The sequence below is a fragment of the Armigeres subalbatus genome, chromosome 2 (genome assembly GCF_024139115.2).
Source record: "Armigeres subalbatus isolate Guangzhou_Male chromosome 2, GZ_Asu_2, whole genome shotgun sequence".
Taxonomy (NCBI): domain Eukaryota; kingdom Metazoa; phylum Arthropoda; class Insecta; order Diptera; family Culicidae; genus Armigeres; species Armigeres subalbatus.
Genome location: NC_085140.1, coordinates 259782152 through 259804884, shown reverse-complemented (window position 1 = coordinate 259804884; position 22733 = coordinate 259782152). Strand labels below are relative to the sequence as shown.

General features: G+C 39.7%; 2 protein-coding genes and 2 long non-coding RNA genes across 4 annotated transcripts in view; 2 read left to right on the top strand and 2 right to left on the bottom strand.

The window, feature by feature from the left end:
• LOC134212144 (vacuolar protein sorting-associated protein 54-like) overlaps positions 1-4458 on the bottom strand; it is a 28176-nt gene extending 23718 nt beyond the window's left edge. Inside the window, exons 1-2 of the mRNA XM_062689735.1 lie at positions 4036-4458; positions 2317-2962 (exon numbers count right to left, since the gene is read on the bottom strand). Coding sequence (XP_062545719.1) covers positions 2317-2962; positions 4036-4250 — 861 coding nt within the window. The 5' untranslated portion in view covers positions 4251-4458. The remainder of the gene's footprint in view (positions 1-2316; positions 2963-4035) is intronic.
• Positions 4459-8158: 3700 nt separating this feature from the next.
• Positions 8159-10399, top strand: LOC134209701 (uncharacterized). Its single transcript, XM_062685709.1, has 2 exons — positions 8159-8462; positions 9522-10399. Exons 1-2 carry the CDS (start codon positions 8441-8443, stop codon positions 10397-10399), a joined length of 900 nt encoding a protein of 299 aa, XP_062541693.1. The 5' UTR covers positions 8159-8440.
• Positions 10400-15382: 4983 nt separating this feature from the next.
• LOC134216247 (uncharacterized) lies at positions 15383-19020 on the top strand. The gene is made up of 3 exons (XR_009980574.1): positions 15383-15699; positions 15774-16091; positions 16247-19020. It is a non-coding gene; the product is annotated as an uncharacterized LOC134216247 (long non-coding RNA).
• Positions 19021-19792: 772 nt separating this feature from the next.
• LOC134216246 (uncharacterized) lies at positions 19793-22602 on the bottom strand. Its single transcript, XR_009980573.1, has 3 exons — positions 22329-22602; positions 20032-22265; positions 19793-19967 (listed from the first exon to the last, which is right to left on the bottom strand). It is a non-coding gene; the product is annotated as an uncharacterized LOC134216246 (long non-coding RNA).
• Between the last annotated feature and the right edge of the window lie 131 nt (positions 22603-22733).

Genomic DNA, 22733 nt, shown 5'->3' with positions numbered 1-22733 from the left:
GTGGATTCTAACCGAGTTACCAGAAGGAAGAAAGCCTTTGAAGTGCAAATGGGTCTTCAAGCGTAAACTCAATGCAGATGGGACTGTAGAGCGGTGTAAGGCAAGGGTAATCATAAAAGGGTTTTCACAGGTCAAGCACATCCACATGCAGATACATCCTCAAAATGTATGAACTTGAACAAACAATATTGAAATAGAAGAGCGGTGCTAGTGACAACTCGGCCACGTAATATGCTGAAGACAATGAACTACGTTCAAATAACTATGCTGAACCAAGCTGCTCCCCACGAACTAAGTCAAATATGTACTGTTGTTACTACTGACATCCGTATCATGTGTACACACTTAACTCATTTCACCGTATTCGGTAAAATTTTACCGAAATCTCAACAGCAGAACTGTTCGGTAATTTATTTTACAGATTTTTTGTAATTTTTTCCATTGCTCAACTGTCAAAATCACCGAAAATCAGTTAAATTATTTACCGAACAGTTCTGCTGTTGAGATTTCGGTAAAATTTTACCGAATTCGGCGATTTATTTTAAGTGTGTAGTTTTGTATTCCGCGCATTCCACAGTGCTGTCCAATGAGAGCTTGAAGTAGCTCGAAGTTTCTCCCTGTCCTGCTCATGCCCATTTGTTGACAAAAAAGAACGAGCAGGACGGGAACAACTTCGAGCTACTTCGAGCTGGTCATTGGACAGCACTCATATTAGTTGAAGCGACAGAAGAATCCAGCTTTCCACGCTCGGTAATGGCTGCTTGCCGCTGTGTAAAAATCAATCGGTCACTGTACTGTTTGACACTAGCTGGAGGAAAGCTCACTGGCGTTCCTGGGTGAGGGGAAGGGAAAAAAGGCCTTTTCACCAGTGAGTTTTCCTCCAGCTAGTGTCAGAAAGTACAGTGACTGATTGATTTTTACACACCGAGAAGCCGCCATTACCGAGCGTGGAAAGCTGGATATGTCTTTTGCTCGTTCAAATTTGAAGTTGAACGAGTTGCAACGAAATGTGAGAAGGCGTCGATATTATGCTTGCAGTGTGTTGCAGCGCTTCGTTTCCAAACAGACGAACAGAGAGATTTTCCTCAAAATTCTCTCTCATATTTTCTTCTTCGTTCACGTCGTAAACTTGAACGAACTGCGACGCTGTTTCGTTGCAAGGTTTGTTGCATCGCTTCGTGTTCTACATGTAGGCGGGCAGAGACAAAAAGCACGTGTATGATGCAGGAGTGTCTTTTTGTGCATTGGAATACACCCGATTACACGGGGGATGCGTTCCGTGTAAAAAAAAGTTTGCAGGACCTCCGTCGGCCTTCGCAACCTGGTGGCTACTGAATGAGCTCGAAATTCCCAAATTGGACGCATAAGTGCTGTCCAATGAGCAGCTCGAAGTAGCTCGAAGTTGTTCCTGTCACGCTCATGCCCGTTTGTTGACAAAAAAGAACGAGCAGGACGGGAACAACTTCGAGCTACTTCGAGCTGCTGATTGGACAGCATTATAGTCAAATCACTCGCAATCCATTTCTCAAGCCAACACTTCCAAATGCGTATAGTCCACGGAAATAGGCAATTAACTTTGATTGAACTGAACCTGAGTTGCGTGCCTGGTGGAGTTGGTTGCCAGATCTGCGCTAGTCAGGAATTATCATGTGAGCCTACTCCCACCCAGTTGGCAAAACTGGGTGGCAGCATTGGACGGCGTGGTACAAGGCCCGCTACGGTTTTATGGGACGGAATACAGCCTAGTCGTAGACAGTTTTAGCCATAAATACAGTATTGTCATTAACAATTATTATTTTCTTTACCCATTCTAGTTAAACATGTACTGCATCCACTCTTCCCTATCCCTTGCAAATTGCAGTAAAAATTGGCTTTTGTCTTTTTTGTTTATGATTGGAATCTACTCACCTAAATTTCTGATAATATGCATAGAAATTTGAAAAGAAACATACTGCCGTGATTCGCATATCTGTTTCTTCTTTGCTGAGTTTTCTATTCATATGGGACAAATATGCGATACGTATCACCAATGTCCCATATTGATGCAAGTGCGATATTCCTATTTTTAAAATGTGTCTCTTTGTTTTTAATCCAGCATAATTAGTTCTACCAATTGATTGGAAGACTACACTAGGCGATTATATTGACATTAAGAAAAAGTAAAGCTAACGAAAAAGTCAGAAATTTAATTTACTAATTCGCACATCAGTGTGAAATCATGAGTTGTAATATCACGTTTCATTGAAATTTTAACGAGAATATACCTACCTACATCACATGATCTTACTAACTAATGCGTTGAATACAAAAACTAACCTGTTTTGCTATCAGCACTTCCACGATGTCCAAATAATGGCTAAGCTTTTCCTGGAGCAACCTACTCGATTGCTTGGCCTGTTCGCCATCGTTTCCGATGCCGGGGAAGACCGCCGCAAACGAAGCCGGGCTGTGCAGTTCCAAATTGTGCTTCAGAAACACCTCGGGAATGTCTTTCAGGTTGGCGGTGGCACCGTTCGGAAGACGATCGCTCACGGCCGGCTGCTGATCTTGACTAGAACTACTTGGTAGTGCAGTTTTTGCTATTCGAGTGTGAACGCGGTAACGCTTGCCAATCCGTTTCAGATAGTAATCGAAGTGGTCCCACTTGATGTCAGGCAGTTGCGGTGATGTGCCGATCGATTGGTGTTCCACGAAGGCATCGCCCCATTTTTTGGTGAAGAAGTGTGTCTGCTTGCTCCGGCTGGGATCGTTCAGTACGGCGGGCAAGTTTTGGGCCGCCGAGAACACCGACCACTTTATATGGGATTCCTTCTGCTGTTGGTTTACGTGGCATCGATTGACATGCATTTCGTAATCCCTATCGCTGACTCCGTCCAGTGGAAGCGACGAGCAGACATCGTTGTAGCCATAACGACAAACAAAGGATCCACCCTCCACTGTGCAGTGGTGCTGACGAAGGTGCCTGAAACAGAGAAGGTTGATAAGTTGGAAGTGATCTTTCAGAATCATTTACGGTGATCAAAAGTGATTCAATGATTCAAAATCAAATTCGAAATATTCAAAACGTTCCTCAGGCTCTTTACTAAGATTTGCAAATAGAACGTTTTACAGGAGAAGCACAAAGAACAATACTTGTGTCCTATAAGGTACTATAAGCTACATTATAGCAATTACAGAACGATCACACTGCTATTACCTCCTACAAGGTAATATCCCAATTTTCAAACCGCTGACTAACGATAATCGCCGTTTATAAGATCGATCCAGCTTCAAAGAGATCGTTCATTTGAGAATTTAGAGCATGGGCAGCGGGTGTTCCGGAAGATGGAAGTGTAGAAGAGCATCAAGATTGCCTTTATCGAAACTAGCGACAACATTATGGGTGAGCTGCGTCCTAAGCACAGAGAAGCCAAAGCCGCAATTTGTTTATATATATATATATATATATATATATATATATATATATATATATATATATATATATATATATATATATATATATATATATATATATATATGTCCATGTATGTTTTTTCTAACTAGGCCTGATCAATAGTTTTGTAACTGATAGGTTTATATTCAATCAATGAATTCCAAATACGCAATGCAAATATGGTAACTTGGTTTAGAAACCTCACCGTTAATAACCGTGGAAGTACTTAAGAAGCACTAAGCTGCAAGGCGGCAATGACCCAGTAAGGGATGTAACGCCAATATGAAGAAGTGCAAGTATGAGTATATTTATTTATTTGTTACGACAATCTACCAGTTACAGGACTTTTACTTAGGTCCAAGAAGTAATTTATTCGCCAAACATATGTTGATTTTATCATCATAAGAATCATCCCCAAGACTGAACATAATTACGTTTTGTAATAATTCGTAACAGTACAAACAACGTCTTCTCTCTTATCCTACATTATGCTCTACCGGAAAACAAATGTACTCAGCTTTTCTCCCGGCTATCACCGATAGGCGAAAGCAATTTACATCAATTAAAACTGTTCAAATAGATTTCCAAACATAGGCACATACCTAACGAAATCCGCTGGTGTTTTGAAAGTGAGCAATTGTTGGCTTTGTTGTATCTGGAGCTGCTGCTGCTGCTGCGGTTGACGGGGATTGGATGACGCCGGGACGAAGGTGGAAGCAGCTACGGATGAAGAATTATTACCCGAACCACTACAGTAGCAGCAGTTTTGCCATGGGGGTGGCTCCTTCAAATCAAATGTTCCGCTGAATTTGGCCATTGCCACATGATGGGACGGTGGGTTTCACCTCACTCACTGGAAACTGCACACGTAGCAGCACTTTCCGCGCGACAGAATCGATGAAATCGGAACGCAGAATCCGCCGATAATGGATCAAAAGTACATGCACCCTTGCAAAATCATCCGATAACGATTCCAGAAAATGCACCTGACGACGACAGAACGACACGACTGCGACACGATCCGAAAAAAAAAACTGACATTTCTGTGAAAACGTCAAATTCAATACCCGAGTAAAAATGTGCCGTCGGCTCAATAATGGTCCAATGCACCGAATGAACACAATGACGTTTGAGACGGGCGCTGTTTACTAAAAATGAACACTTGCATGAACTCGATGAATGAAAAAGTATTCATTCTTAGTAAACAGCGCACCGCTCAAACGTCAATGATGAACTCGGTGCATTGGACCATAGTGCAAACAATTAATCTACCATATCATATATAGTCTACACTCAAAATAATCCACACGTTAATGGTACGTGGAAAATCACGTAGATTGCTAGAAATGAACTTCTTGTCAGTTTCATCTGACGAAGGTAGCTGTTATTGATCATCAGATAGCATCTAAACAAACATCCCGTCGCTATTACTCTTATTGCTTCATCACTTCTACATGAAAATCACGTATACATCTGAAGTTCACTTTGACACCAGATGCCATCATTCACTCTAAATATTTAGGCGGAAATAGTTGTTGCTCTATAGAATTTTGGAATTAATAATATTGTTATATATTATAATTTATTGCTAAAAACTTACTATAGTAATTGATATAGCTACTTTTATGTTAAGCATGTTGAGCGTGAAAGAAAATTAATGTTTTTGTTGATGCTGTAGTAGTTAATATCGATTGTGGAAACTCCGGGAACCCGAGATGGCGACGCAAAACAAAATTAGGACGCAAGTGAAAGGAGGTTTTTTTCTAATGTACTTTAAAATGGAATAAATATAAAGCTCTATAAATTAGCTGGAACTTTATTGAATCGCATCGAGAAAATAATTGCCGGGCTACAAACTACACCTTTTTTATTTGCGCTGTTTCAACTATCCAAAGCGCAAGGTTTTTTCAGAACCTAATGGTATTGTAAAAAAAAACAACTTTATGTACAAATATGCTTAACATAGCTCAGCTGCTTATGTTTTATTTTAGTTTATTTTATGTTATTTTAATGATATTTTTCACTCGGAAATTTGGAAATTTGGGTAATAATAGCGAGAATAATAGCCAACGAAAAAACACGTGTCTTTTGCTCAAAATAAATATAAAATCCACTGAAACATCATTTGAAGCCTACCGCATCATACCGTGGATGCCACCTAAAAATCACGTAGCTATCACGTGGCACTCTGGTAAGCAGGGTGTTCATGAGTTCATTTTTGACGTAGGACTTACGTCTTTCTTTACTATACTGGGTGTCATTTAGATTTTTGAAAATCGAGAGCGTTACGCTGGAAGGGAAGATTTTGAACGTTACTAGCGCCCTTATCTTTCGATGGATTTTTAAGATTTATATATCAATCGACTCGGACACTATCCAGCAATTTGCGCATTTCATTGAAACTTAAAATTATTAACGAAGAGCTATTGAAAATTTCAATTCTTGTCAAATCCAGTAAAAATTTCATATGTAACCAATCCCGTGCGTACCTAACACGGACATCATAATGCGGTATGTCACGGGCCTTCGGGTCTATCGGAATATTTTCATTGTGTATAAAAGAAGCAGTGTCTGCCGTGTGCGAGTCATTACAATTTGTGACAGCAGCGCGTACTGACGTATTAGCAGTACCTCCTCTATTTTAGTAGAGTTACTGCTCCTTGACTTGTTTATTACTGTTGTGATTTTTTTCAGCAGTAAGCACGCATGTTAGCAAAAAGAAGCAACGCAATTGGTGCTGTATTTCTTTGTTTGGAAAACGGGACAGTTCCCCTAAAATAGCACATTTTGCCCAGGTCTGAAAATTTCATAAATAGAATTTTTGAACTTCAAATACTATCATTAATAAAGAAATATATGAATGACCTACATTTTCTTGAGTAAATAAGGGCTTAATAGTTAGAAACAAAGCAATTCTAATTATGTATTTAATTATTAGTTTTATTTCCAGAGGTTTTGAATAAACAAATTGCTAATAATTCTACACAGCATGGAAGTTGTCGTTTCCAATATCAATACCTATAATCAATCTCCATAGATGCAAAAGTAAGAAGTTAAATGTAAATACGTTACGTTTATACAAGTCCTACGTCTACTCACGGTTATGTTGAAAACATTACCCATTGCTCGTTTTTGTTTACTTGCGTTTCACGTAGCTGTTACGTGAAAAAGGTGATGGAAAAAAACCACATATGTTTTCACGTAATATTGACGTTTGGATTATTTTGAGTGTACCTATAATCTATCTTCTTCTTCTTATATATAAAAATGAAATGGTCTGTGTTCGTATCCGCATAACTCGAAAACGGCTGGATGGATTTTCTTCATTCCTTCAGCAAATATGTTAGTTATCGTTTCCGACGGGTTTATATGATGTTTCCTCATGCGAAAATTACGAGTAAGGTTGAGTAAATCGTGAAAAACTAAAATTAAGAATCGTATGGAAATTTCGCATGGGCAGTTCACAACGCGCATTTTCGCCTACTATGCAGGACAACGTCTGCTGGGTCGACTAGTCTATAATACAAATGAAATGGTCTGTGTTCGTATCCGCATAACTCGAAAACGGCTGGATGGATTTTCTTCATTCTTTCAACAGATATGTTCATTATTGTTTCCGACGGGTTTATATATAAAGCCTCTAGGTTGCAAAGGCCGACGGAGGTCCTTCGTAGCTTAGTTGGTTAAAGCACCAGTCTAGCGTACTGTAGGGTGGTAGGGTTATGGGTTCGAGTCCCATCGAAGGGAAAGTGGTTACCTCCAATACATTTTCCAAATCAATATCTTCCACATAACGTACATATTCACATATAAGTTTTCATAACATTGTAAATTAACGTCCAAGTCGGGTAGTTTAATCCCCGGAAATAGGCAATCAACTTTGATTGAACTGAACCTAAGTTGCGTGCTCTTGCCTATACGCAATGCGGTCGGGTCTGGGCTTGACAACCGACTGGCAAAAAGCTTACACAACCTCACTTGATCAGTACAGTTGCTGATGAAGAATGTGTATAGCCGCCAGACATTCTAAATACTCACGCTCCTCTAATGTGGACAATGGACATGTACTACCGTGCACCCCCGGTAATATGACCGCTTTTAATCTGAACACTTTTTAATTTGAACCCCGTTGGTTTGAACATCGTTCAAATTAAAAATGGCTCAAACGTCATTTAGCACGTGGAATCGAGAGAAGAAAAATGAAACATCGTGAAACGGAACGCAGAATCAAAACAAACCAGCAAAGAGATCGGCCAGAAACCAGTTTTTCTGATGCAAATAGAGTAACCAGAAGTTCAAATTAAAAATGAACCCCGTTAATTTGAATGAGGTACTGTAAGAGTAAAATCAGTAGTGATTCAGTTTCATTCTAAATTTTCGACCACTATTCTAGTTTGAATCTGGAGCAAAATAGAACAAACTCTCTGGTTTCCCCAGCAGTGTTCCATTCATGTTTTTCAAATTTTCAATTAAATGAAATCATTATGTTGCCGCCAAGAAAGGCGCCATAATTGCAAAGTGGATTGATCCGTAGATAAAATGACGCATTCATACACCAAAACAATTGGAAAATATTTGAATTTCGTGTTTCAATCGTGGTTCAAATCTGCAGAAAATATAACGGAGCGTTATACCAGTTTTATTTTTTTGACATTTGACTGGTATAAAAAATGAATCTAGAACAGCTGCTGGGAAAATGAATATTTCAGATTCATATTCAAACTGACAGTCCCGAATGATTTGAATCACTGCTGATTTTACCCTAACGGGTGTATCGAATGACATGGTGTTTCATTGACGGGTAAGAGAACACGCGAGAGTAACTAGTATTCAGTAGCGGGTGAAAGCTGGACGAATGAGTGAACCTACGAATGGGTGAGAGGTAAACAGGAGATGAACTGGAATAGCAGTGGCAAGCGAGTCAGTCAGTGTTCGGCAACGCAAGGCAACGGTTCATAAGTATAAAGTTACTGTATGATAGGAACCGACGAATAACCGCATTTTACAATGGCGACGAGGATCAAAATAGGTGAGTTTTTTTTTCAACAGGAAAACTAAACTGTGAATTGATGCACAGTTGATGATGAAAATTATGGATTATTTATTAGAATGAAGTAGAGAATGGTGTGGATCAGATTTTTTTTTCGGAAGACGCTAAGAGAAAAACAAAATGGCGGCCCCAAAGGGCGACTACACCGATGCAAAGAAAAACAATGGCTGCAGATATCATGAGCAAATCGAAGATTATGAGATTGCGAAAATAAAAATGTGCTGAAAGATTTTTGCTTCGTGCTGGAGAACTATGCTTCGTGCTGGGGAATCCTATGCTTCGTGCTGGGGAATCCTATGCTTCGTGCTGGGAAACACTATGCTTCGTGCTAAGGAACTATGCTTCGTGCTAAGGAACTATGCTTCGTGCTAAGGAACTATGCTTCGTGCTAAGGAACTATGCTTCGTACAGATGAATTATTTTTCGTACTGAGGATTTAAGCTTCGTGCTGAAGATTTTGCTAGGTTCTAAACAATAATTCGATAAGGCTACGTGCTACAGATGAATGCTTGGGGCAAATAAATTGTGGAAGGAAGGATTCAGGTTGAATACGTGAGAAAATATTTCTTGTGCTCTGGATGGTGTGCTACGTGCTTATATTTGAACCTCTAAAAGACAGTACGTTGATGTGGGTTTGTGTGTTGCGGTGGAATTATGCTTCGTGCTGGAAAAAGGTGTCATATGAAAAACTTTAATGAAATTACTTCGGAAATTGTGGTGACCTACATGGATACATACACATGTTTTTTTGTGGTTTGTATGGATGTTTTTGCAAGAGTGTAGCAACGAGCATCAGACTGTATTTAGAAATAAAGCTGAATAGTGATACACACACATGCATTTTTGGTAAATTTTGAAGAGTGGCTTCGTGCGAATTAAGATGCTGACGTCTATGAGGATTTCTATAAATGATTTGTGAGGTTAGGTTAGGGGGCTGTTAACTAATCGAGTTTTTTTTTTGTGTACAGCGAAATGGAAAACAATTAAGTCGGCGAATATTTTATAATATGAAATGTGTCTGTGTGTGTTTTGTTCCAGATGCGACTGCAATGCCACCTTTCAAGGTGGGCACAGATCCAAGAAATGATTGGATCAAGTGGAAGAGGGCACTGGAACGGTTTTTGCAAGCGAACAAAATCGAGGATGATGAAGAAAAGTGTAATTTGCTGCTAGTGCTGGGCGGTATCGATCTCCAAACATATTACGACAAAGTAGCGAAATGGGAGGTGCACAAAACAGTGGAGGAGGGTGAAGAAATAGTGGTTCTCCAGTATGAGTCAGCTATTTTATCACTTGATGAATACTTTGCACCCCAGTTGAGGAGGAGATTCGAACGACATCTTCTGAGGTCAATGCGACAGAACGACCAAGAGCCATTTGAAGAGTATGTATTCCGACTACGAGAACAGGCAAATCGTTGTTCATTCATTGATTGCGACGATATGATCGTAGATCAAATTATCGAAGGATGTAGATCAGCTGATCTGAGAAGGAAGTTATTGACGGATGATTTGACGTTGCTGGAAGTAATTAATTTGGGAAAAACGTTAGAAGAGGTCCAGAAACAGACGAGAGAATACGACAGACCCTCATCTTCGTTTGACAACGGCTCTTTGGTTCAGAAAGTGGTAGGAAAGACCGTGTCCAGTACTCGATCATGGGAAGGCTCAAGAAAATGCTATAATTGCAATAGACCGGGTCATCTTGCAAGGGAAACAGACAAATGTCCGGCGAGGAATTCGGAATGCTATGGATGTCGAACGAAAGGCCATTTTAAAATTTGCTGCCGGAAGAGGAAGCACAGCGAAGCAACAAACAGTATCAAATACTCCGGAGCTAAGCAAATTCGCGCAATTCTGAATGATGAAACAGAAACACAGAAAGGAGTTTTCTTCGTAAAGTCTCCGAAGATCTGAACGAGATTCTTGAGCTGGATATTGGTGGAATAATTACCAAGATCGTCATTGACTCTGGATCCCCAGAAAATATCATCGACAGCAAGACGTTCAACAGATTGAAAACGAAGGAGCCCAGATCCTGAATGAAAGAAAACCTGAAAGCGGAGAAATGAAATTCAAAGCGTTCGCATCCAACCAGGACATTTACTTCAGTACAGTGTTTGAAACGGAGGTGAAAATTCCTGGTGAAGAAATTGGAATCTGGTCTCATTTCTTGGTTTCCCCTGAAGGGCAAGTTAGTTTGCTCAGCAAAGGTACTGCGTTTGCTCTGGGAATATTGAAAATCGGATACCACGTGAACCAGATCTCAGCAGCAGGCACGGCCACTAAAGACACCAAAATGAATTTCCGAAAATAACAGATGTTCGTTTGTCAATCCAAGTTGACGAAACAGTAACAGCAGTCGTACAACCAGTTTGAAGATTTCCCATGTCCATGGAAGCGGACGTGGAGAGAACCATTCAAGAACTTTTGGAAAAGAGACTCATCGGACGAGCGGAAACTCCTACAACATGGGTATCACCATTAGTCCCAATAAAGAAAGCAGATGGCAGAATCAGATTGTGTGTGGACATGCGAGCGGCCAATAATGCAGTGAAGCTGGAGAACTATCCAATGCCAAACATCGATGATGCAATAACACGAATGAAGAAGGTATGTTAAAGATTTTTATGTATTTGGTTTTCATTATGCGGAATACTAGATATGTCTTTTTTTAGTTAAAACTGTTAGATAGCAAAGTTATCCAAAATTGACCTTGAAGCCGCTTATTACCACTTTGAGATCCACCCTGACAGTAGAAATATTACTACCTTTGTTGCCAGAAGCGGTGTTTACAGGTTCTGTAGACTAATGTTTGGTATTAAGTCAGCCCCAGAACTTTTCCAACGAGAAATGGAAAACTTATTCCGAGGTATTGATGGTCTGATTGTTTATATGGACGATTTCTTAATCCATGGGGAAACAGAGGAAGCACATGACCAGACATTGCAAGAAGTTCTCAGCCGTATCAAAAAGTTAAACTTGAGAATCAACGAAGAAAAGTCTGTTTTTGGGGTATCATCCGTGGCTTTCTTAGGACACATCGTGTCTACCGAAGACATCCGACCTACGGATGACAACATCAAAGGCATATTGAACCTACACGCACCATCATCTGTCTCGGAGCTACGGTCTCTTCTAGGGCTAATAAATTTCATGGGAAAGTTCATTCCAAACCTTTCGACAATGACTGTTAATATGAGCAATTTGCTAAACAAGCAAAGCTCATTCGATTGGACTGCATTACATAACCGAGAACTAGATACTGTCAAGGCTGTGCTTGGCAGAGTCGATTACCTTGGATTTTTTGACCCGAAGGATGACACTGTTCTTGTCACTGACGCTAGTCCTTACGGGTTGGGCGCAATTCTATTTCAAGTTAAGAATGGCATCCAAAGAACAATATCGTGTGTATCAAAAAGCTTGGCAGATTTCGAGAAAAATACTGCCAAACGGAAAAGAATGCTACGCGATTATTTGGGCCATGGAGAAACTATTCGTTTATCTCTATGGGATGCATTTCACGCTCGTAACAGATTGTAAACCTCTGGAATATCTCTTCAACCGGGTTAAGTCGAAACCGTCAGCCCGCATTGAAAGATGGATCCTACGCTTCCAAAGCTTCGATTTCACAGTAAGGTATGAGCCAGGAGAAGGAAATCTGCTGACCCGCTTTCTCGTCTTTCCCAAGGTCCAAAAGACTATGATACAGGGTCAGATGTTATAGGCTGGCTGGCAAAAGAAATAAAGCCCATAATGTTGTCTATTGAAGAGCTGGAAAAGGAAACTTTGAAGGATGACGACTTACAGAAAGTCAAAGAGGCTCTATATTCAGGGGTCTGGGATGAAGTTCCAAGTGAATTTAGAACAGCCACGGTTAAACATGACTTAACACTCTACGACGAACTAATATTACGAGGCGATAGAATTGTTATTCCAACACAATTAAGAGCAAAGGTTATTGATTTGGCTCATTTGGGACACCAAGGCGGAGCGTCTATGAAAGCGTTATTGCGGTCGAAAGTATGGTTTCCATATATGGATAGACAGGTCGATACTATTATCCGGCATTGTAAACCATGTCAGATGACATCATTACCAGATAAGCATAATCCGATGATTCGACGAATCCCGACAACGCCATGGCAAGATTTAGCAATAGATTTTAAGGAAGGTCTCCCAGGGGACGTTTCTTTGTTAGTTGTAGTATGCTACACAACAAGGTTTGTACAGATAGACCCAATGAAACCAGCAACAACTCAAAAGGTTATCGGAGCACTATTGCGTATGTTTAGTTCGTTTGGCATACCGCGATCGATTACTTCGGATAACGGACCACAGTTCAGGGCGATTGAATTCCAAAATTTCTGCGTGAGCTACGGAATCCACTTAAATCTTTCTACGCCATACTGGCCAGAACAAAATGGTGCAGTGGAGAGGCAGATGCGAAATATTGGAAAGCGCATAAAAATCAGTTGCATACAGGATTCGGATTGGAAGGCCGATCTCTATGAGTACTTGGTCCTTTATCACTCGACACCTCAAGAGACAACTGGTGTTTCCCCCGGTCAAATGATGTTTGGCCGGGAAATACGAAATCGTATTCCATCTATTCATCAGGCGCCGAGTCTGAAATGGGAGTCATGCAGGGACAGAGATATGGAAAAGAAGGAACAACATAAGACAAGGGCAGATGCGACACGGCAGGTGAAAAATCATAAATTGGGGAAAGGAGATATGGTATTAATGAAGAACCTGAAAACCGGAGCCTACCAACCAAATTTTGGATCGGAAGAATTCGAAGTAACAGACATCAAAGGAGGAGAGGTTACTGTAAAATCAAAAGAAACAGGAAAATCGTATAAGCGTAACAGCTCACATCTGAAGAAGCTAAGCGAGGTCCAACCGCCCATAACATCGAATAGCGAACACGGAGATTTGAGAATACTCATTAAATGTTTTAAAATCACCCACCTCAAGAATCTATATGAAGCTGTCAAAAAGATGGGTGATTTCCAAATTTGCCAAATGGCTGAAAAAAGCCCATCTTCTATCTGTTTCATCCAGTCAACAAAGTGGGTGATATTCATCCGTTTATGGGTGAAAAAACGGTTAACAGCTTTACGAGAAACTTCTAAATCGTTCGGTTTTAGAAAATTAATTGCCTGCAGTGATATGGAAAATTAAACAATTAATTTGGAAAACGAAGGACACACCCATCCATCCAAGTCTAGCCAACGTAAGTAAAATTTGAGTGTTTTTAATTTAGAGAAATGTATTAGAATATAAAAAATTAGTTGACAAAATCCGTTTCAAAATTGTTCCAACCACTGATCATTTTTTTGTTTTTTTTTTCAGATCACTCCGTGATGGATTGCTCGTGCATAAAACAGTACAGCAGAGGACAATATAAAGTAATTTGGATGCCTGGATTGAGACCTGAACGACCTCGATCGATCAAATTGCATGCTACTAGAACCTCGAATAGAACTTCTTTGGAATTTCCAAAAAATAGCTAACTATTTCATGTGATTTTCAATAAGTTGAGCTGGTTTAGTTAATTAAACTTGTGTCATGTATACAATAAGAGGAGTAATAAATACATACGTTTAATGTTGTACGCCCATTTCTTTAAAATTATTTATTTCGCAACAATCATCAGCGCTGAAATTATTTGACGGCAGATGGGTGTTTTTCACCCATCCAAAAGAATTTTTTTATTCGAGAAGGTGAGTAAAAAATACACATCTGTTTTGACGTACAAGCCTTCTTCCCATTTATGGGTAAAGCCACTTTACCCACCTTATGGGTTAGTCCACTTATCTCGAAGGTGGGTGAAAAAATACCCACTTCTGAGTGTTCCTATTTCTCCGTGAAACAGCAGGAGAACAAGATAATATAACCGAGAAGGCAGGATCACCACGAAAGCGTATCAGCCGACGCCCGACAAAGTTAGCGGATTTTGTGGAATAATAATCAAAATAAAATTCAAGGTAATACATAAATAAAGTTTTATTATAAAATGCTAGCCAATAGGAATACTCTACTGAAGAAAAAACTGAAAGACAAATACTAACCAAAATACTATAAAATTGGAGGGATGTAACGGGTGTATCGAATGACATGGTGTTTCATTGACGGGTAAGAGAACACGCGAGAGTAACTAGTATTCAGTAGCGGGTGAAAGCTGGACGAATGAGTGAACCTACGAATGGGTGAGAGGTAAACAGGAGATGAACTGGAATAGCAGTGGCAAGCGAGTCAGTCAGTGTTCGGCAACGCAAGGCAACGGTTCATAAGTATAAAGTTACTGTATGATAGGAACCGACGAATAACCGCATTTTACAGGTACCGTTCAAATTATCGGGGGTCCACGGTATACACATGTGGAAGTATTGGCTTGAGAAATGGATTGCGAGTGATTTGACTATGCGTCCAATTTGGGAATCTCGAGCTCGTTCAGTAGCCACTAGGTTGCAAAGGCCGACGGAGGTCCTTCGTAGCTTAGTTGGTTAAAGCACCAGTCTAGCGTACTGTAGGGTCATGGGTTCGAGTCCCATCGAAGGGAAAGTGGTTACCTCCAATACATTTTCCAAATCAATATCTTCCACATAACGTACATATTCACATATGAGTTTTCATAACATTGTAAATTAACGTCCAAGTCGGGTGGTTTAGGCCCGATGCCCACGTAGCGTCTTTTCAACGCTGTGTGCACACGGCGTTAAAAGGACGCATGTGTGCATCGGGAAAAAGCGGTAACGCAGCGTCGCCGCACCGCTGCACACCTGCGTTTTTTCAGGGTTTCTGTAGGGTCATGGGTTCAAGTCCCATCGAAAGGAAAGTGGTTACTTACCCCCAATACATTTTCCAAATCCATATCTTCCACATAACGTACACTGGCGTAAATAAAATATCGAAATTCATAAGTTACCCCTTATGAAACACCAAAAGTTCATTTTATAACCGTTTCATACGGCTTCTATGAAATTCACAATCATCCGTATTAATTCCATACCTATGCCTTATGAATCCCAATATTATTTCTTATGAATGAAAATCATAAGGCAATCTTATGGAGCAACATGTTCATGTGTTCATCCACCGGAAAACATTAACGTCATTGTTTTTGTTTTGCATTCCCGCCGACCAAAAAGATTGCAATCGGAACCCTTCGCCGTTATTTCGATGGATTCGCCACAACAGATATCCGACAGGTAAGTGCACATCACGCAAAATAAAATTTCTGATAAGTATGGCTTTGCAGCTGCGAACACATCCCTTTTTCTAGACAAACTTATAGTTACAAAACTCAGCCAAAACAACCAGTTCTGGGGCCATTAGTCGCTTTTACATTGCCATCAAATCGGCTCTCGCGCGGTTGATTACATTAATCAGGAAGCAGCCCTAGCAAAGGAAGGACTGTCCGTGATGGCAAGATTAACGTATATTCGATGGACGAGGCACTGGCATCGGCTGTGGAAAACATTTTGTAGTCAGCCCGCGACGATAGAGTTGTACATCCCGAGGAGCTGCAGAGTGGAGGAGCAGCACGACATTATTAGCGGAGGATCAAGCAGATTGCGGTTAGGCCCATCGCAGTTACTATGTAAGTTTTACGGAAAAATATCCGAAAAAAATATTCCGAACATAATGCTATAATATAAGATAAAACCTAAAAACTTAAATAATTGCAGATAAAGTTATGACCATGACTTATAAAAATTCATAATAAAAAATCTAAATCAAGCACATTTATTCCAGCAATTGCATCATTTTTGAAGAAAATGGAACGTTTTTCGAGCACTCAACCGGCGATGGGTAAACTGACACCAATGAGGATGCCGATGGTATTGGCAACGGACCACCCAGATTCATACGATTCATGGCGAGCTGGATGGTCAAAAACAACGAGGGAACAAAAATGTGTGTGTGCATAAGGAAAATTATATGAGAGACTGCAAGCTCAAGTGACGTCGTACGAATCCAGGAAAAGTTCGCAACAGATGGGCCACGAAAAGGTTATCAAATAATACTCGGATTAGCAGGGTCCATTGGCATTCGGAAAAATTCTTGAAACTGCCGGTGAGTTATTTGCTGTTGAAGATTGTAAATTTGTGAAAAAATGACACAAATTTCAACCGATTGGTTCCATTTTGTGTGAGTCCTGTCCCGCGGCATTCGGAAGAATATAACAAAATAGGAGTTGTGCCCTGTTCGAGTGCGACCGAAGATTCGTCCTTTTTCGACTACCAGATCAACACGGAAAACATACACGAGCATCTCCGCAGTCATTGAAGTACATGCAAATACCATGACCAGGAGGTGAAAAGGATCCGCTCCGCTGTCCGAATAAACCAGAGTTCTGGGCTCATGTGTTGCTGCTGATTTTGAACGATGAAAACTACCTGTGGCTGTGGGAGGTAAATCAGTTAGTTCAACGAATATTACATTCTAAGGAGATCCGATTCGCGATGCAAGTCTATTTTGCAGTCCACCAGTTAAAACTACGCAATATTCTTCCGCTTGGTTCGACAAATTACTTAGAAGAATGCATTCTGTCATGGTACTTCAAATTCTAATCCATATACTTGCCTTGGAAACTATGTTGAGGGTCAACATGTAGCGGACATCTACCAACTTTTTATTGGAGCACCTGACCGGTTTATTAGCCTTCAAAGACACTGAAGCAGGTGGGTGTTATTAGAAATACTACAATAGGGTTATAGGATGGCTAGGTGTTATCCATATCTCGCACAATGAGCTTGTTTTACAGCCAACATTGCGCGATTGGTCCCCACTGACATGCTGCCTTGTTCTTTGATTCGAACGCTCTTTTACTCCCTGGGTTCTCGTTCTTATGAATTCCAAACAAAACAAGCGGCCAGGAATTCCAATTCTTTAGGAATTTAAAAAAGAATCTTTAGAGATTTTAAAAATAATCCTTTAGGGTATCTGAAAAAAAAATCCTTCGGTGATTCAGAAGGGATACAAAGGAAACCTACGAGAATTTTCAAAGGATTTCTTCAGCCATTCCCAAAAGATTCATTTAGGCATTCCCTCGGGCATTCCCAAGGGATTCGTTAAGAGATTCCCAAGGGAATTTATTAGCGAATCTTTTAGAGATTTTGATTCCGAATAACATCCTTTAGGGATTCCAAAAAGGATCTTTTCGGTAATGGGAAAATAATCCTTTAGTGATCCGGGCATTCCCAAAGAGTTCTGATTCCAAAGTAAATCCCTTAGCAATTCCGACGTAAATCTTTTAGGGATACCGATGAGAATTATTAAGACGGGAATACTTTAGGCACCTTTATACAGTATATAGGGATTCCAACGGGAACTCTTTGGAGATTCAGACGGGAATACTTAAGGTATTCCGATGGAAACCCCCTAAAGCATTCCGACGGGTATCTTGAAGCGATATTGACGAGATACTTCTGGAACACTTTAGATATTCTAATGTCAATTCTTTGGGGATTCTGACAGGATTCCCTTAGGGAATTTAACGGAAATACTTTAGAGATTACGGCGGGAATCTTTCAGGTATTCCGACGGAAATCCTTGAGGAATTTTGACGGGAATCCTTTAGGAATTCCGACGGGAATCATTCAGGGACTCCGACGGGAATCCTTTAAGGATTCTGACGGAAATGCTTTAGGGATTCCAACGGAAATTCCTTTAGGATTTACGGCGAGGATAATTTAGGGATTCCGATTTTGACGGGAATCTTTTGGAAATTCCGCCGGGAATCCTTCGGGGATTCCGACGAGAATCCTACAGGAATCCCGACGGGAATTCTTCAGGGACTTCGACGGGAATTTTCAGGGATTCTGATGGGATTTTTCAGGGGTTCCAACGGGAATCCTTCAGGGTTTCTAACGAGAGTAATGTAAGCATCACAACGGAAATCATCTAGGCATTCCGACAGGGGTTTTGACGAAAATTGTTTGGGGATTTCGACAGGAATCCTTTAGAAACTTTGACGGGAATTCTGACGGGAATCCTTTAAGGATTCCGACGAGAATCCTTTAGGGATTCTTCCGTGAAAGTTCAAGGGCTTCCGAGAAAAGGCATGCTTTAGGGATTCCAAAAAGAATATTTTAGGGATTTCTAAAAGAACCCTTTTTTTATTCGAAAAATAATCCTTTAGAGATTCCGAAAGGAATCTTTTAAGAATTCTCAAAGGAACCCATCATGAGTTTCGTTTCGGATTGGATCTTTAGACAAACAGCTGACCCTTATAATCGAATTGCTCAACATCGAAATCGTGCGAGCTACGACTTAAGGTTCGTTGCGTATTATTCAGCATATGCTGACTTCGATATTGGCATCGATGTGATGGACCTTGTTGGAGTCATCCGACACTATATTAAAGATTCCACCAGATGTCTTTTTCGGATAGCATATCCGGTGATTCTATAAATATGTTGTAATATTCTTAAAGTTATTAGAATTCAAATTCAATCTCAACTTTTCAATCTAAACAAAATTATAATGACAATAGAAAGAAGAATAAAGTTCTGAAACCTTATTTTATTCATATAAACAGCTTTGTTTTATTTTCATTGAGGTAAATTTTGAATAAAAATATATATTCATATTATGAAATTCCATTAAAAAAACTTATGAAAATTCATAAGGTTGATTAATGAAACTAGTAAGGTAAACATAAGATAAACATATATGTTTATTATGGATCTGGTTCATCCAAAATTCATGCAGGTTCATAAGGCTGCCTTATGATTTTCAAACTGATTCCTTGTGGCTAATTTTCATAAGGCAAACTAATAAACTTCGGAAGGTATTTTACGTGAGTGTATACTTTCTACTGAAAATCACTAACTCATTTTCTTAATTTTACCAACGATTCTTTTATTTTTACCAACGATTTTTTTGTGTGTGTAATAATGCAATGTGGTTTATACAGACAGGAACGATGTTGATAGATGCTTTTGGTGATATTTTATTTGTTTATTAATACACACAAAAAAAAATCGTTGGTAAAAATGAAAGAATCGTTGGTAAAATTAAGAAAATGAGTTAGTGATTTTCAGTAGAAAGTATAGGATTGTTGAATTTACCAATTCAAAAACTTTTGTTCGACGAGAATCAATTGTTTGTCGAAATAAAAGCTTTCCTCTCAAAATAAAATGTATTTTTCTATTTGAATCAACAAGACACTTTCAAATCAACAAGCTGTGTAAGCTTTCATTTTAATTAATTATTGCTAAAATAAAATGTTTCAGTTAAATGAAATTTTATTTTTATAAAATTATATTTTTTAATTTTATTTGCTTGGTATGAATCCATTTATGTACATAACGGCTCGAAGACCAGAAAATGGCACTAAATTGCGCAAGCGATCCGCACGCAGGGAGTATTTGCTGTCTTGTTTAGAATCTGCTGAATCAAGCATCTGATAGCTGGAATCGTGGTTGGAATTAGGCTGCCACCTCCGAAAATCTCAGGTGGTTGCTGAAATCTAAAACGTATGAAACATAAATATCAATTATTTAAAATATTTACAATTGTAAAGTCAAACTCACCGAACGGTTCGCCAAAACTGACGACGTACGTAACCTGCACTAAGCAGCGCCATCATACTCCTTATTTTCTCCATCGGTTAATCGCACGCAATCCCCCGTTTAGTCGGTGGCATACCGGTGGTGATTTCTGGCCTGTTTCCTCCTTGTAACGGTTTATTTCAGCCTCGATTTCAGCGGCAACGTTGCGTGATCGTTAATCAAGTGAAAGTATCGGTATATTTTTTCGGTTAGCACCTTTGCCGTCGTACTTGATCAAAGCAGTATTTTTCAAGCGGGCTAAATCAGCACGGAAGTACCCCAGTAGGGGATGCTCTTCTCCCGTGTAGAGTTGATTGATTGAAACTTCACAAACATTGTTTGGTCCACACATTTTTAGTTTGTTCATTTATTTGTTCATGACCAACAGGCTCAATTTAGCCCTAATGATCGTAACTTATACTATTACATATATACAAAATACTTCAATTATTATATGACATACTTCAACAACAATGAGGACAACCAGATAGTGATATTCAAATTGAACAAAGCATTACTACACATAAAACATAACTGTAAATTTGTATCACGGCTCCCAGTAACAGTTTTCATTATTCACAAACTCTCTGAAAAGCAGCCCCGTTGGCCATGTTGAGTCCATTGTAGCCATTTCCTTATACGTCCAGTCAACACCAACTTTGAAGGATATGTAACGCAGATTTTCTACGTTGCTCCAGCGTGGCACTAGCTTAATAACATCGGGTTCATGGTTCAGTCGCAGAGAATCACAAACCATTTTTCGCATGGCATCAGTTGAGACATGTTTGGCCACCTTTGTAAAAAATATCCAGAACCTACGGGAACCAGCTTTGTTGGTATCAGATCTAGTACCCCTTAACAATCGAGAAGAATCGTCGTAGTTTAGAGTAGGCTTGGGTTTTTCGTAGATTTTGGCAGGAGTCGAAGTAGAAGGCATCGTTGCAAGACTTTCGTTCCATTGGCGGTTACTGTTCAACGATTGTTGTAAATCAGAGAAACGCTGTTTAATTACAGATATCTCTGATTGGAGTCGATCTACGGTAAGCGCGATCTGGCACTCATACTCCTGTTTATCGCCCTTTCTCTCCATCAAGACCGTTTTGTCCGTTATCGATATCGATCGCTGCTTGCGGAAGCAAGAAAGACATGCATCGCACAACCAGAGCACATTATCAAATTCAACACACACTCGCCACTGATAGGGATTCATATTCGTGCAGCTTAGGTGGTATGCTTTACTGCACCCGTGGCAATCGACACGCTCTTGCAAAGCATTGATAGACAGCGAGCAGTTCGTACAACCAAAACCCATACTGAATAAACGCGTTGTTTTGAAGTAGATGGTAACTCAGGCGGGATACAGCTAGCAAGTTTCGATGAGATGAGACGAAAATAACAACAATGGATGCTTGTTTCACTGTTGCAAACTGAATTCTTTTTCTCCAATTTATACAATTTTAGGCATTACAAGTCGTTGATATTCAATTTCTTTCGAAGTCAGCTACAGGCTTTATCGTCACTGAACGCAATTTCAACAATAACGGGAATAAAATCACGACGATTCGGTACAAAACTCAAGCGCCAATTATACAACAAGCACGCAATATGACGATCAAACAACATTTGTCACGAATAGCACGACAGTTCGACATGTTTCCTTTTGTGAGTGGCCGGACACGACGAACACCAATACTTGATTCCCTCCTGGATACGAACCTGCATCCTTCCTTCAAACGATGTCATTTTAATCTCGATTTTAATATACTGCTGCTTGAGGGCGATTTGACGGAAGCTGATGTCGGCATAAAACAGACCAATCGCCGGGCACGCACGGGCAGTGACGATGTCGTGATAAGTTGGCAGTGACAGAACGTCGTTACATTCTGTTGTAGTTTCAATGTGCGGGCGACATAAAACTCTGGATGCGGCACGGACAAATTTCATCGATGATAATCAAACGCAACAGTTGAGGGTTTAGTTCTCTCGGCTCTTTTTTCCTGATGATAGGAATCACATAGGTATTTCAGCAGCGCGAACATATTACGGCACTTGAAATCAATCTTAATAATTTAGTCGTCGATGAGCTTCCTTCCTGCACCATCAGTAATGTAAGGTTTCTTCAGCAGGATTTCTTGATTTTTCAGAGAACTTTTGCACGGATGATTGGATTTCTTGCTGCTACAACTTGTACTCAAGAATAACCGATAAAAAAAGATCTGAAAAACAATAATCTCTATAGAAAACCAAATTTAAAAATTAAATTGCAAATTGAAACTTACTTGGTAAACATGAAACTTTTTTCGATTTACAATAATGACAGATCCCCGCGCGCTGCCAGTTTCATTATTTTTTTATCGTCTGTGTTGCCAGAAATGCGAAATATGAAAGTTGATTTGAATGTTTTATAAATTTTGTTTTGAGTGCTTTCACTGTAAATGTAACAATTCAACACTGAGAAAAAAACTATCAAATCAAATATTTTTCATTTGAACTAAATATTTTAGCACTCAAAATTACCAAATTTTCCAAGCTTTCAAAATAACATTAGAAAATATTGAAATCACAACTTTTTTTGGCTCTGTGTACTATTTCATTTCAGTTGACTACATAAAGCTCCCGATACGGGAAGTAGGGTGCCACCAATGTTAGAAAAGATGGCGAAGCAGCTGCAGGTATGGTCATCA

What these genes read in the sequence shown, in the direction of transcription:
- LOC134209701 (XM_062685709.1), top strand. Translation starts at nt 8,441, where the DNA reads ATGGCGACGAGGATCAAAATAG. An exon ending in GGCGACGAGGATCAAAATAG is followed by an intron (nt 8,463 to 9,521) that starts GTGAGTTTTTTT and finishes GTTTTGTTCCAG; the next exon opens with ATGCGACTGCAATGCCACCT.